The sequence below is a fragment of the Rhea pennata genome, chromosome 2, assembly GCF_028389875.1.
Source record: "Rhea pennata isolate bPtePen1 chromosome 2, bPtePen1.pri, whole genome shotgun sequence".
Taxonomy (NCBI): Eukaryota; Metazoa; Chordata; class Aves; order Rheiformes; family Rheidae; genus Rhea; species Rhea pennata.
The window spans coordinates 143,116,123-143,130,996 of NC_084664.1; the positions used below are offsets into that span (position 1 = coordinate 143,116,123).

General features: G+C 39.9%; 1 protein-coding gene across 1 annotated transcript; it reads right to left on the reverse strand.

Annotated features, from left to right (window-relative positions):
* Positions 1–2,128: 2,128 nt before the first annotated feature.
* On the reverse strand, positions 2,129–14,412 carry OTUD6B (OTU deubiquitinase 6B). The gene is made up of 7 exons (XM_062570525.1): positions 14,278–14,412; positions 10,714–10,868; positions 8,852–8,947; positions 7,190–7,502; positions 5,526–5,587; positions 4,744–4,850; positions 2,129–4,268 (listed from the first exon to the last, which is right to left on the reverse strand). Exons 1-7 carry the CDS (start codon positions 14,366–14,368, stop codon positions 4,184–4,186), a joined length of 909 nt encoding a protein of 302 aa, XP_062426509.1. The 5' UTR covers positions 14,369–14,412; the 3' UTR covers positions 2,129–4,183.
* Between the last annotated feature and the right edge of the window lie 462 nt (positions 14,413–14,874).

Sequence of the window (14,874 nt, forward strand, 5' to 3'; positions counted from 1 at the left end):
ATTTCTCATGAAATGCTTTTGAATGATTATTATCTAACATAGATTAGAAGTATTTTTAAAGTACAGTAAATATATATATATATATTTAATTAATCTAGCAGTAAGCTTTAAGGACTTCTTCAATTAACTTGCGTTTAATACATAAAGAAAAATAATTTAATAAAATATGTTATTCCTAAACTTAGGTGTAGAAAGGCCAAGTTTCACTTTCTAAAAAAAAATTCACAATCTACTTTGTAATTCACTAAAGAACTTAAAATAATGAAATGGACAGGTCTCCAACTATATATAGTGCACATATATATAAATATATATAATTACATACATATCTACACACCGGGTAATGTGTACACTTAGGTAATAAAATATAAAGCAATTTATTCTGCCCCTAGTCATACTTCTTTGCTATAATAATCTGTTAATTTGAACAGTCTGAATTTGGACTAAATCTCATAAATCAAATTATTTTCACATATGCAGAATTACAGTTGTCTGAGTACAAAAATAGTAGCTATGTATTCTCATGAAATAAAGCATATTTAAGTGAAGAAAGTCAGTCGGAGAAGCCTGACAGGCTGGGCAGAACGGTGAAATGCCAAGGAAGGCGGTGCGCACGGGAAATCCAGAAGCGTTTATTATAAAACAGCAAAGCAACAAGGAACGTGTTAAACTCGTGACAGTTATAAAATAACCTGCATCTTAATAAAGCCTGTGCATGCGTCTCCACCTGGGAGCACTCCAAGCGCGCGAGGCGGTGAGCACAGCTCGCCCGAGCGAGCCGGCGGAACCAGCCTCACGGCGGCCCAGCGCGGCCGCTCCGCGCCCCGGGCGTCTCTGAGCGGCCGCCCCCGCCCCCGGCCCCGGCCCGCCGCTTCCCCCGCGGAGCCTGGGCGACACCACGAGCTCCTGCAAAGGGCGCGCACGGCGCCCCGGGGACGCCCCCCGCGCCGCCATACCGGCGGCCGCCGCCCGTTGCCGCGGCAACGGCTCCGGCACACGCACGGCGCCAGCGGCCGGCAACGCCGTCGCCGTAGGAACAGCGCGACGCTACGGCGCGCGGCGAAGGACATCCCGGCACGGGGCGGGAGCGCGCGCGGCCGGGCGCCGCCAGCCGGCCCGAGCCCCCGCGCGGCTGCGCGCCGGCGCCGCCGCCCTCCCCCGCCTCGCTGTGGCCTCCGAGGCGGCGCCGGCACGAAGCCTGCGGCGCGGCGCGGCGCGGCCTCCCGGCCTCGGCCGCGGGCTCAGCGGCCGCGACGAGGAGAGGCCTTCGTAGGCCCGGCAGCGGCCAGCGCGCCGCAGCTCCCCGCCCCACACCTCTCAGGAGTTCCTGGCCCGCGTCTGTAACGGCTGCTTTCAGATCAAGCTCCTCCTCCCAGAGCATAACGCCGTAAAGCGTAACAGAACCAGCAAGAAGCATTTGGCGCACCCACCACCAGCGCCCAAAGAGGCACGGCGGCTCTGCGAAGCCTTTCGCACGGAACAAACAGCTTGGGCTTCACCAACGCTGTTCACGCCTCGTCTTTTTGGTGACAGCTATAATGAAGACAGCGCTGGTCAGCGTCAGAATCACCATAGCTCACGCTTCCCGGTACAGAAAAGTTTATTCAGCCCATTAGACAGTTTCCCATTCGTGTAAGTGTACATACTGGAAATCTACTACCTTGCAAAAAATTACTTAACACAGTCCTTAAAAAAAAAATAGTGGCTGAAGAAACTGGCAAGCAATACTTTCATCAGTAGGAGAAAAACAAAAATAGCACTGTTTTGCAAAAAAAATGTAACCAGACACAAAGAAGTTAAAAGCTAAATTTTAAAAACCTTCGGTTTTGTTCAGTCACCATATATGGAGAAGTTCAAGAATATTTCAGTACATTTTTTAGAAGAATTCAAGTTTAACTGCCAAAATACTGAAGGTAAAATTCATTTATAAACATACATAATCAACCTCTGCTTCATAAAGAATAATGTCTGCCCCCTCGAATAGGAAGGGTCAATTATTGGAGACCTCAGACTACAGTAGGACCATACATCATACTACCAAAGGATCGTAGAGCCATACAAACTAAATGAATAAACTTACTATAATCTGAACAAGCTAAGTACAAAATTAAAAGTGACAGCAAGAAAATTTGCCACAAAAAACAATTTATTATTTTTTGGCAAATCCCATACAACATGAGCAAGGATCTTTTGCTCATCATATTAAAACATTCTTTTGCTTTATACAAACTGTAAACATCTTTAATAGGACAAACTGTTGGTGCAGGTGTTCCAAAAGTCCAACATCTTTTCTCTGTCAGTTAATCAAACAAAAATGAAAACCTAGTAAATTGAAGAACTTTTTTCTCAGGGAATCAGTAAAAAGTAGCATGTGTGTTTCCTATCATACCATTTTTAAGCAACACTGACAAATATTTTTAATGATTCTTTAGTGAAATTTGTAACAGTATTATGAATAGAGATTTTTCACATCAAGGTATCCAATTTTAAGTTTGCAATTAAAAAAAAGGTTTTACAGTCAAGATAGTAAACTTGATTCATCAAATTCCTATAAACACAGCTATATTTGCCATACTGTATCAGATAAACACGGGTATGTCAAACTCTAGATCTGGTTAATACTTGATTTTCCTGTGACAGGCATCATTCTAATAAATTCATAATCACAAATTCTGCCTATTCAAAAAATGTGCCTGTAGTATTTTGAAATTTAAATTTTCCTCTCTTTCAAAAGTGCTTTAAATCAGACAACCTGGTCTGATCCATGAACAGAACACTTATCTCAGATTTTCTTCTTAAAAAAAAACAAAAAAAACCCAGCAGTTTATTTATTTATTTATTTAGAAGTCCCGGGAATGCCAAACTGCTACCTAGCTTTACTGAAGGATTACAAAATGAAGACTGTTAGCTCTTAATCCTCAGCTCAGGGCAGAGGTGTTGAAATTTGACAAGAACTGTTTTTCTCCAAATCTATTCATCAGCACTAAAATACAGACAATTATGGAGTCGTTGACTGAGGCTTTTAAAAAATCACTTTGTTATTAAAAAAACAACTGATTGCATGACAACCTTGGTTTCAGTATGCCGTCACTTTTGGAGTCATATTTATAGTAACTTCAAGACAAAAAAAAGAGACGAGGCATATAAAATGAAATCTTTCTAGTCTTTTTTGTACACCAAAAGAAGCACTGGAAATCAACTTAATTCTCCTGTAGATTGCTTTTAAAGTTTCTGACAAAAAACAAGGCGGTTATTTTTACATCTGTATGCAATCAGCTGTTTGAAGTATTATGAAGCACTACACTTCAGTGCGTAGAAGAGCAGATCCATAAACAGAATGCTCAGGTGAATTCACTACCTGAACTGAGGAAAGTTGAAGAGTTTTCTGTTTATGAGCTTTTTGTATCAGCAAAGTGCATAAATGAAAGTTTACAAAGGATGAACAGCACAGTTAACTCACATTAACGCTATGACATACAGTCATAAACAGCAATGCTCTTCCTACAGGTAGAGTAATAAGAAGAGTATCAAGTGTTCAGTTCCTAATGTTAGCTGCAAAACAAAAGAGAAGTCCTCAAACCTTCGTAAAAGCTTAAATGAAAGTCCATAAAATAAGATTATATTTGTGATCACTTCACCCAAGATATTCAGTACTACTGGATTTGCCTTCAGCTCTTCCCTGTCCAAACAAAGGGGATCCTTACTACAGTATTAAAGCTGGAGCTTATGGGACTAAAGAACCACTGCAAAGGACATTCCATCAGTCTAAACAAAAGCATCAGTAATTTTAAATGTCTAAAGTCTTCCACAGTCATCAAAATCTACCAGAAATAATCCAGTAGGATTCTTCAGACAACCTTAATTCTTCAGCAGAAATGCAAATTGACCAAAATATTTACTACTGAGTATTTTCACTATGTCATGGGATGAAGTTCTATCAAAATGTTCTGATTTACACAGCCAGCATTTTAGAGAACATTTTCTAAATGTGATCAATACCAACAAATTCAAAATACTGTTTTTTGTTGCTTTTAAAATCAAGAACTATTTCTAATTTACAGTCAAACCTTTTTCATTTTTAATATATTCCAGGTAGTTTTACTTTCCAGTCTGTTCAGGAGTTAACCAGAGCCCGACATATCAAGATGAAACTGTTATCCATGTGGATTTTCGACTTTCTATGCTAGCTGCCGTTTTCTGTAGCAGTGTCTGTTAGAAGTTTTACAGAATTGTAATGCTCTCCTAATCCATAGGCATGTCTCATATACCTAACAAAAATTAGAAAATTTGTGTTCAGTTTAATGAAAAGAATACTGCACAAACATTAACATTTATTAGCTTCAATGCTTAAATTCTGGTGTCTTCCTGGCACAGATTATAAATTTTGAATAAGAAATATTTTCTGCTGTTTCACACATCAATTGCACTATTACATTGTTAATTATCTGGCAGGTCAAATAACATTTTAATATACATTACATATCATGTGTAAGTATATAGTATAGAAATAACATTGTAATAAGTGGTGATTGAACCATATATCAGACGGACTGTCAGCATTTTAAGAATGTTTATTACATTATCTTTACAGTATGAAAATCATAAACACCATTTCTAACCTGCAAGATCATTACTGAAGCAGCTTTTCAATGTCAGGTATGTAATATAGAACAAAAGAGCGGATCAGTCCTCTCTTGTATAAATAGGTGAACTAATTTTAAGAGAATAAAATTACATACTTACACAAGTATTATTGGTTTGCCTGAATATTCTTCACCAACAATAATAGGAGGAGAATCCATCTGCACTACTTCAATAGGCGTTTGCAAAACATGTGACAAAGCCCTTAGCTTTAAGATATAAAAGCAATTCAGTAAATAGGATCATGTCCAAAGTGGAGGAGTGGGGAGTTGGGAGGGAATAACACATAACATTTACTTTAAATGAACAGATGAGTTTGTGTATAAAGTTTCAATATTAGTAGAAAACATACTTTATAAAACTAAACAAATTTGCTTAGTTTTTTAAAATTTAAATTAAAACCAGGTTGCTTTAATCACTGCTTTGATAAGAAACTGGTAACGTCATGCTAGCTTCAATAACTTAACTACTTCTTACATGAAACAAAAAACAGTATGAAGCAAAATGTAAACTAAGTCAAACAGAAATACGTATTTTCTCAAGCTCAAATACCATTCTGTATCACAAAATCTAACATTGTTCCAGTACAGACAGCTTTGCTGCCATCTCACTCAGCATGATAAAATACTTTCCCCTTAGTTTCTCATTTGCTCTGTCAGTGTTTCTAATGATCCTGACAGCATGCAAGTTAAAGACCTTAGTAGTTTCAAAACATACCAAAACAGCAGGGGACCATCAGCAGAGGTTATTTAGGTGGAAAAACAATTATAACTATTGAAGAAAATTCTTGATAAGTGGTGAATATGTTCCATATTTTTTTTTAAGCAGCTCTTTTTGAAGATACATTCCCTCACTTCAGATTTCACAAATAAAAGTTAACTTACTTCCAGCTGGCCACCCCATGCAGTTGTATTTGCTATATCATCACAGTATTTTTCAAATTCCTCTGCAAGGGAAAAAAAGAAAAACAAAAAACAACTTTCAGTAATTGTCTCATTCAGGGACAAGCAATTAAGGAAAACTACTGATTGTATAATGAAAAAGTAAGAAGACAAGATGCATTGTTACTACAGCTGATAACAAAAAGGATGAAATTGCATTAGTTTCTGTTTCAAAAGGTATGGTTTGAGACTCTAGAGAAGAATGTAACAGCAACTACTACACTTTGTTCTTATATTCTTATGTCAGCTAGATGTAAAATATGTTTTTAAAATCCTGTAATTATATGTAGTTCAATAGGAGGATTGGTTTGGGGGAGGTTAATTCCAAACTGGCTGCCTTGCTCTAAACTTTTGAAATACTTAAAACAAAGAAAATATTCTTTCCATAACAAGAAATTTGGGGTTAAGGAAATATAAGGAACAAAAAATGTTTCTTCATAAAAATTACTGTTACAATAATATGTGTTTATTAATATTAAAAAAACTGAATTTGCAATGAATTAGAAAAAGAGTGAAGTTACTGCTAGAATCAAATTAGTCCAAAAAGCTAAACTGGTAAACTCGCGAGTTTCCAGCATATCCACTTTTCTATGGTTTTACCAGGAGAAGAATATGGCCATACACTCTCCACAGTAGCTCTGTTAATAGCTAGACACCTTTTGTAATTATTTCCTATAGGAGATTTTCAAATGAAAACATTTTTAAACTACACCACTTCAGGCTACTGAATCCTGTAAGCAGGTTCTGCTTAGAATTGCTCTTCACACATTTTCCTTAAAACAGGCTTTGACACACAAAAAAACTATGACTCCCTACTGCTCTGAAGATACCCAGTCTTCACCTGGAGCATACTTACCTTGTGACAATTATCCCTCTCAATGTGGTAAAGACTGCATTACAGCACCAGTCACTCAATGAATTCTACAGCAATAATTATTAAATGAATTCTATGAATACAGCAATAAGTTAAGAAGTGGATAAAGTAACTTGCATGGTGTTCCAGACACACGGTAAAAAATGAACGAACAGTACATTGGTGGAATAAGTAGTACATAAAATCCATTTAGCTGCATTTACTCAGCCTACAACATTGTTCTACACTAAATGCCTTTATGTTTTCCAGTTTAATCTGTTTCTGAAAAACAGCTGCAAAACATCTAAGGTAAACAGTGAAAAGAAAGTGTAGAATAACAACAGACACCTGTGAAAGCTATTATGAGATAGATTTGCTCAAATTTCAAGCTTATCTTATTTTTCAGTAACTTTCCTCTGTCAAAGTAAAAACACTGATATCAAAGTTAACAAAATCATCGTTAACCTAGTAGATAAGCTGTTTATAATACAATTTAAATTCCATCCCAGAACATGATTACCATCTAGGAACCAAGCAATCCAGACATAAAAATATTGTCACTTCTTATGGGAAATACCAAGTTACACAGCCAATCACAATTCAGTGCTCCACAGAGAACAGCAGAAACAAACCATAACAAAGTTCAGGAACAAACATACTGTAACGGGTTTGTCCCATCTCAGCTGTAACTGAAAAGTTCAAGAATTATCACAGTTAAAACAATTCTTAAAATCTCTTCCTCTAAAATTCTTACCTCTGCTATACATATCTCCAGTACTGGAATTTGTTAAAAATGGCAAGAAATCATCGAAGTGACTTTGCATATACTTTGCTGTTTGGTTCCTGAGAGTTGCAACAGTCCAGGAATTTTGGTGATCCTTGAGCTGATCTTCAATAGCTCTGTACATGCAATGGCCATCTGATGGGATCTGCTTAATCTCCAGGTGTCTTGCTGCCAATAGGGAGGCAAGTTTCTGACTTTCAAGATGTCTAGCACCTGTTAAATTTTCTATCTCAGCTTCAGCTATCCTTTCTTCTCTTTCTTTCTCCAAGGCAGCTTTTCTTTCCTTAGATTTAAAACACACAAAATTATTTGCCAGATGCATGCCTGCTGTTACAATAAGAACTATGTCAAATGCTAAAATTAAGAAAATGTCTGTACAGCTCTTCAAATGTCTCCTCAATACATTCATGTTTGTGAATGCTCTCCCTAATCAGTACTACCTAATTTTACAAATTTCCTAGACCCAAAACTTAGGAAATGTAAATAACCAATGCGTCCTAACTGCCTCAGTTAGGTCCACACCCAAAACTGTGTAACAAGAGAACTCTTTAATTATTTCAACACATAGAAATAACACTTTGCAAAACCCATAAAGAGGCTATTAATCATAATAATTTCTATATTATTTCTATACCTATAAATTTCACCACTTTGGCAAACCACACAGAATAGTATAAGTCATAGGAAGGGGTATTCTAATTAAACAAGAGATTTTTATAGAATGCTGCATAAGTTTTGGCCTAAGCTAACAAAGGAATAAGAATCAAAGTAGAAACGCAAATTAAATAATAATAATAATAAAAAAAAGGAGTACAAGGGATGATCTTTTCATTTTCATAGTTAAAATTCACCACAAAGCAAGATCCGACTAGTTTATACAACCATGACATAGGAAAACTAGACTGCAGAGTTTCCAGTTTGCCAAGAAATAGAGCCATGAATTAACAGCATCCATTTATCATTATTTGTAACGGTGGCATCTCTGCATTAGAGATCACACATCTGAAGACAGACTTTGCCCTGAACTCACATTCATGCAAGTACAAGACTGTTTATCCTTTGCACATCTGAAGCCTGAACAAGACTTAACCCCAATGGCCTAGACAGTAGTATTTCTTCAACATCTCAAAAGTTTAAAAGAATTTCACTATTAAAATTCTTTTCCTTCATTAAATTATCAAGTTCTATTACTTGCATATTTTACAAGCAATATTTTAAACTACTTTAATTCAATTATTTTATGTATGAGTAGTTTCAGTGAAATTTCAGTAAAATTCCTTCAAAATCATTTTGGGATGATTTTTAATTTTTTTTTCTGGCTCCTATCTCCTGAACTCTTCTGGTTCCCAGCTTATCACTGAGTGTAAACAAGTGCAGATATTTAAAAATGCCTACAGATCTCTAGATAGCAGTCGTACAGATTTTCAACACACCTGGTAGATAAGACACCAATACTGAGTTAGCCGTGTAGTATCTCCTGGAAAATTCTTTAGCTTCAGTTACCACAGTTAAGTTTAGATAAATATAACTTCAACCAAATGTTAGAAAGCTACTCTTGGCATAGAATTACCACCATTTCTTTGAAGAACTCATTTAACATTTAAACAATTTACTTAAGCATTTAAGTCATACCCGCCTCTTCTGTGCTTTTGATATTCGAGGATGCTGAATGTGTTGCTCTAGTCTTTCAAGCTCTAAATTTGCAACCCCATCAGCTACAGAATCTAGCTAAAAAAAAAAACAAAGAGTTAATAATTGAAGTAATATAAATGATAACCAAGATGTGCATCTCCTGAAACAGTTTTAAAGGTATGTTTCTAGGTAATTTCACTGTATATATATGAAGTTTATCCACAACAACCTGTGTAACACAGTACCGTAAAAAGCCAAAGTAAAGCATCTCACATCTCAATCCAGCATTGTTTGATTTCTTTTTATCTAGTCTCAACAAAAAATAGTTATGAACTGCATACCTGAAATTTAATTCATATGTTGTTTCATAGGCTCCACATTGAAGCCTGAGCACTGCTTAGTGGCTGCAACGGAATGTTTTCCTCAAAGTACCAGCAGATAGTCTGTTAAACTGAAGTACCTAAACAGCTGTTACCAAGTTCTGTTACCATCAGAGCAGGAGAAGGCTCCACCTTCCACACCAAAGTACCACGAGCAGTTGTTAAAGACAGCGTTGACAGTTGTCAAGAGCAATGTCAAATCGAGCCTCATTATGTTACTAATCAGATGCCATCCAAGGAGATATGCACATCTGAATAAAAAAGCTGAGAAATAAAAGAATACATACATCTCAAACCTAAATCCTCTCAGGGAAACCTATGTCCGGGGCAAGGATTCTCGCTTGAAAGGTCCTCAGTCAATTTCATCTGGCTAAATGAGCTGTCAAAACTAGCTCTTGAAACCAGTCTATACTAAACATAAGCACTATGTTTAATGTTTCTGCATTAATCATCTGCTTAAGCATCCGACTAAAAATTAAAACATGTAAGATTTTTATGGGGTCATAACCCTTGTAAACCAAAACTTTTCACAACAGCACTCAAGTTCTTAATCAAAGACAACTTTATTTGTTTAAAATGTTTACACAGCTGAAAGATGCACATTGTTAAGTAAACACTTAAAAAGATATACAACCAAGAAGCATTATCATCATTCACAGATAACTGTACTGCACCAATTTAGCCATTAATTGTATTCCTCTTTAGGCAGGAGAAAGTATATGAATGGGCTCACTTGTGCAAATAGTCCTTACATTCAAACATATGATACAAATATAGTTCTTTTCAGTACTGCATACACAAAATGAAAACTATAATTGCAAATTCCTTACAACAAGAGTCTCAGTCACCCTACTTACTAATTAGTGCTAAAAACATAGATGAATTATTGTAAGTCACACAAGTATTTATAGTATTTAGTTTACATAACTGGTCATATTTCCTGCAATTAATTTTAGATTTCTCTTTAAAATAAAATGATGTTTGCCATCAAACAGCACACAAGAAATATTTAAGTAGCTAAGCTGCTAAAACCTGCAGAATAAGCAACATTTAAGAAGTCAACTCTCATCACCACAAAAAGCGTGTTCTTTAAAAAAGTTCAATTACATTACTCACAGAATTGCAAAATGAAACAAACTGAATCGGTCAAAAATTTATCAAAGAAGGTCATTAATTTTCTAGTAAGTCTACATAAGATAACTACAACATAACAGGAACTAAAAAGTAATTATTCTTTAAGAATACGTAACTATTATTGTAGCTTCAGGAGTAAAACCAAATACCTCTCAACAAAAACAATAATACAGTTAAATATTCCTTCCAGCAATGCCCATCTACTATAATAGCTGAACCTTTCTCAAGATGAAGATTTACCAGAAGAAAATGAGGCATACTTTAAGACTGAATTATCAATTTTAAAAGTTAAAGAATCGCTAGTACAAGCTGTACTGGTACAAATTCAGCTAAAGTTAAAGCATGTACCTTATTCTGCTCAGGTGAAGCTTCCTTCAGCTGCTTTAATTCCTCCTTGTGCTTCTGTTCAAGTTCTGCCTCCAGCTTGGCAACTTCATCAGCCAGCTGTTTTCGTCTCTTTTTATCATTCTTAGGAACAGCATTTTTCATGCCTTGAATTTTGGCTGTTAAAGAAGTAGTGCAATAAGACATTACCCCTGAAGATAAGATACTCTACAATCATTCTAGGAAAGAGGATTGCAAGTCATAACAAACAAAAATCTCAACATATTAGTATATTGCAACAGTTAAGGCATTAGGCTGTCCATTATGACTATTACTGCTATTATGAATGTTAAAAACACAGCAGAACTCAGCCTCAGTTTCTTCAAATAGGATTATTTGGGAATTAAGATTTCAAATCTTTTTGCAGGAAAGATGTGTAAATTTTTCATCACACAGGTAGCAGACTAAAAGTGAAAACAGAGTTTACCAGTTCTTAGAATAATATTTTTTAAAGCAAAATTAGTATTAGAGAAAAAAATGGCTGGTTAGGGATGTGAAGGTTGGGAAGAGCCTTGGATCCAGTGACCATAAGGAGGTGGAGCTCAAGATCCTGAGAGGAGGGAGCAGGGCAAAATATAGGATCTCAACTCAGGACTCCAGGAGAGCAGACCTTGGCCTGTTGCTTGGAAAAATCTCATGGACAGGACCCTAGAAGGAAGAAGGGTCCAAGAAATCTGATTAATATTCAAGGATCACCTCCTCTAAGTTCAAGAATGGTCCATCCCAATGAGTGAGAGGTCAAGCAAAGGCAGATCAGCAAGGAGCTTGTGGCAAAACTCAAATATAAAAATAAAGTATATAGAAGGTGGAAGCAGGGGCAGGTGGCCCTGGAGGAATACAGAGAATAAATAGAACTTGTCTGATCATGCAGGGACAGGGCTAGGAAAGCCAAAGCCCATCTTCAGTTTAATCTGGCAAGGGATGTCAAGGACAAGAAGAAGAGATTCTTTAAGTACAGCAGCAGCAGAAGGAAGACTTGAGGAAATGCAGGACACTCCTGAATGAGACAGGGGCCCTGGTGATAAAGGACACAGAAAAGGTACTGAATAGTTTTTTTTTTTTTTTTTTTTTTTTTTTTTTTTTTTTTTTTTTGCCTCAGTCTCTTCTGGTAAGACTGTGGTTTTCAGGAATCCCAGGCCACAGAGACTGCAGAAAATTCTGGAGAACAGAAAACTTTGCTTTGGTGGAAGGGGGTGAAGTTATGGAATATTTAAGTATTTAAGCAAACTGAACATACACAAGTCCACAGGCCCTGATAGAATACACCCACAACTGCTGAGGAAACTGAGTGATGCCACTGTGAGGCCATTCTCAATCATCTTTGAAAGGTCATGGTGATCAGGACAGGTGCCTGAGGACTGGAAGAAAGCAAGTATCATTCTGACAGGCAAGAAAAAGGACCCAGGGAACTGCAGGTCAGACAGCCTCATCTCGATGCCTGGAGAGGTGACGGAACCTTTCCTGGATACCTGAATCCTGGATACCATTTCCAAGCACATGAAGGACAAGAAGGTGATCAAGAGCAGTTACCATGGAATCACAAAGAGGAAATCGTACTTGATCAACCTGACAGCCTTCTGCAATGAATTGATAGTCTTGGTAGATGAGGGGAGAGCAGTGGACGTTGTCTACCTTGACTTCAGTAAGGCTTTTGACACTGTTTCCCGTAACATCCTCATAGGCATACTGATGAAGTGGAGGCTAGACGAGCATACAGTGAGGTGGACTGAAAACTGGCTGAATGGCAGAACTCCGAGGGTAGTGATCAGTGGTGAAAAGTCCTCTTGGGGGCTTGTAGCCATCAGTGTCCCCCTAGGGGCCAGTACTGACTCCAACCCTGTTCACCTTATTCATCAGTGATCTGTATGGAGGGAAAGGGTACACCCTCAACAAGTTTGCTGACAATACAAAACTGGGAGGAGTGGCTGATACACCATAAGGCTGTGCTGCCATTCTGCCTGTCAAGGTCCCTCTGAAGAGATGGGTAGAGGGGAACCTCCTGAAGTTCAACAAAGGGAAGGAAGTGCAGAGTCCTGCACCTAAGGAGGAATAACCTTGTTCATCAATACAGGGTAGGGGCTGACAGGCTGGAAAGCAGCTCTGCAGAGAAGGACCTAGGAGTCCTGGTTGACAAGCTGATCATAAGACAGCAATGTGCCCTTCTGGCAAAGAAGGTTGTGTTAGGGGGAGAGAGAGCACTTCCAGCAGGTTGAGAGAGTGATCCTTCCCTTTGCTCAACACTAGTGAGGCCACACCAGGAGAACTGTGTCAAGTTCTGGGCTCCCCGGTGTAACTGAGATATGGCTTTACTGGAGGAAGTCCTGCAAGGGCTACTGAGATGATTAATGGACTGGATCATCTCTGATGTGAGGAAAGGCAGAGAGAGCTGGAATTGTTTAGCCTGAAGAAGGCTCAGGAAGAATCTTTTTAATATGTACAAACATATGAAAGGCTTCATCTTCCTTATACTCTCCCTTCTCACTCATGCCCAGTGACAGGAGAAGAGGCATGGGCACAAATGGAAGCACAGAAAGTTGTCTGAATATAAAGTAAAAAAAAAGAGAAAAACTTTTGTACTATAAGCACTGGAAGCAATTTTATTAATAAAAATTAAAAGTGAAATCGAAATCCATGCAAGAAGTTAAGGAACACACATAACTTAAACACATAAGGAGAGTACAAACTGTGCAGAGGATGGAGAGGATCATTAGGTGGAGATGCTGGTTATTCATGGGCTGAGATCCATATTACTTTAGTTCTTATGAAAAAAATTGTTTTGCTATCCATCAGTTGCACTTCTCAAGAACACATTTTTCAAGCAGGTGATGCATGTAGGTCACTTGCCTCTCCTAACCAAAAACAGTTTGGTTTCATCTGCTGTGTCTCCCCTTTCTTAGGTGGAGGAAGACTGAAACTAAATATTCCCTTTTTAGCCTTCTCTTCCTTTGGCTAAACACGTAACTCCCTTGGCCCTTCCTGACTTGTACTCCAGCCATGTAACCCTAAGTCTTGGCTCCTACCCCTCATTTCAATGTCGATCAAATCTGAGAAAAGAAGAGGCATCTCAAAACCCGCAGTCCTTCAGATTTCACAACAACGTGCAGACAAATAGTCCCTCTCCTCCTCTCCATCCCTCTAACTGATGACAGGCTGCAGATTGACTCGACACCAAGAAAGCCAAGCATACAAACGACCTTCTCAGTGCTCCAACTAGGAGAACAGCCCAACACAAGGGGCGTCCTCGCCCACGACACCCCGGGGCACGTGAATCCAGCCAGCAGAACCGCTAAGTCACGTTGCTCTGCCGCCACCGGGCAGGTGCAGTGCGGCGCCCCCACCCCTCCCAGCTCCTCTCTCCGCCGGGCGCCCCCAGCCTCGCCTGCGCCTGCCCTCGGCGTGAGGGCGCCGGGCCGGGGCCGGGGCCGGGGCCGGGGCCGGGGCCGGGGCCGGCCCGCCAGGCCGGGCGCCCCGCCGCTCTCCCCCCATCCCAAGGGCCTGGCGCCTCGCCGGGCCCCTCGCGTCCCTCACCCTGGAGCTCCCGCTTCTCCTTGCGCTGCCGCTTCACGAGCTGCTGCAGCGGCTCGTCCGCCCCGGACTCCTCGTCCCCGGAGCCCTCCATGGGCGCCACGGCCACCGCCTCGCCCGCGGCGGCGCGCGCGCGCGACCTCCGACCCGCCGCAGGAGGCGGGAGCACGCCGCGCTTCCGGGAGCGCGAACCCGCCCCGCCCCGGCGAGGCCCCGCCCCCGGCAACGGCCATGCCCCAACGGCCGCGCCCCCGCCAACGGCCGCGTCCCAACGGCCGCGTCCTGCCTCCCCCGGCGCCGGCACCGCGCCCGGTGCGGCCCCGCCCCCGCCCGCAGGCGCTGAGGAAGGAGCCTCGGATTTATTCCCGATCCGTCACGGTGAGAAAAACAGTGATTTAGCCTGTTCGCTTCTCTGCGAAGCAAGTGGTGCTCCGGGCGTGCGGGTTTTCAACCTGGAGTTACTTAAAGTTAACAAACTCAGGTACACAAAAGATGCTCCGATTTTCAAAGCTGTGATGTTCATAGTTTGTTTGCACCACAGCGAAATGATTTGTCATAATTTTTATAAAATTCAACTGCTTTTAAAATTATTAAAACGGA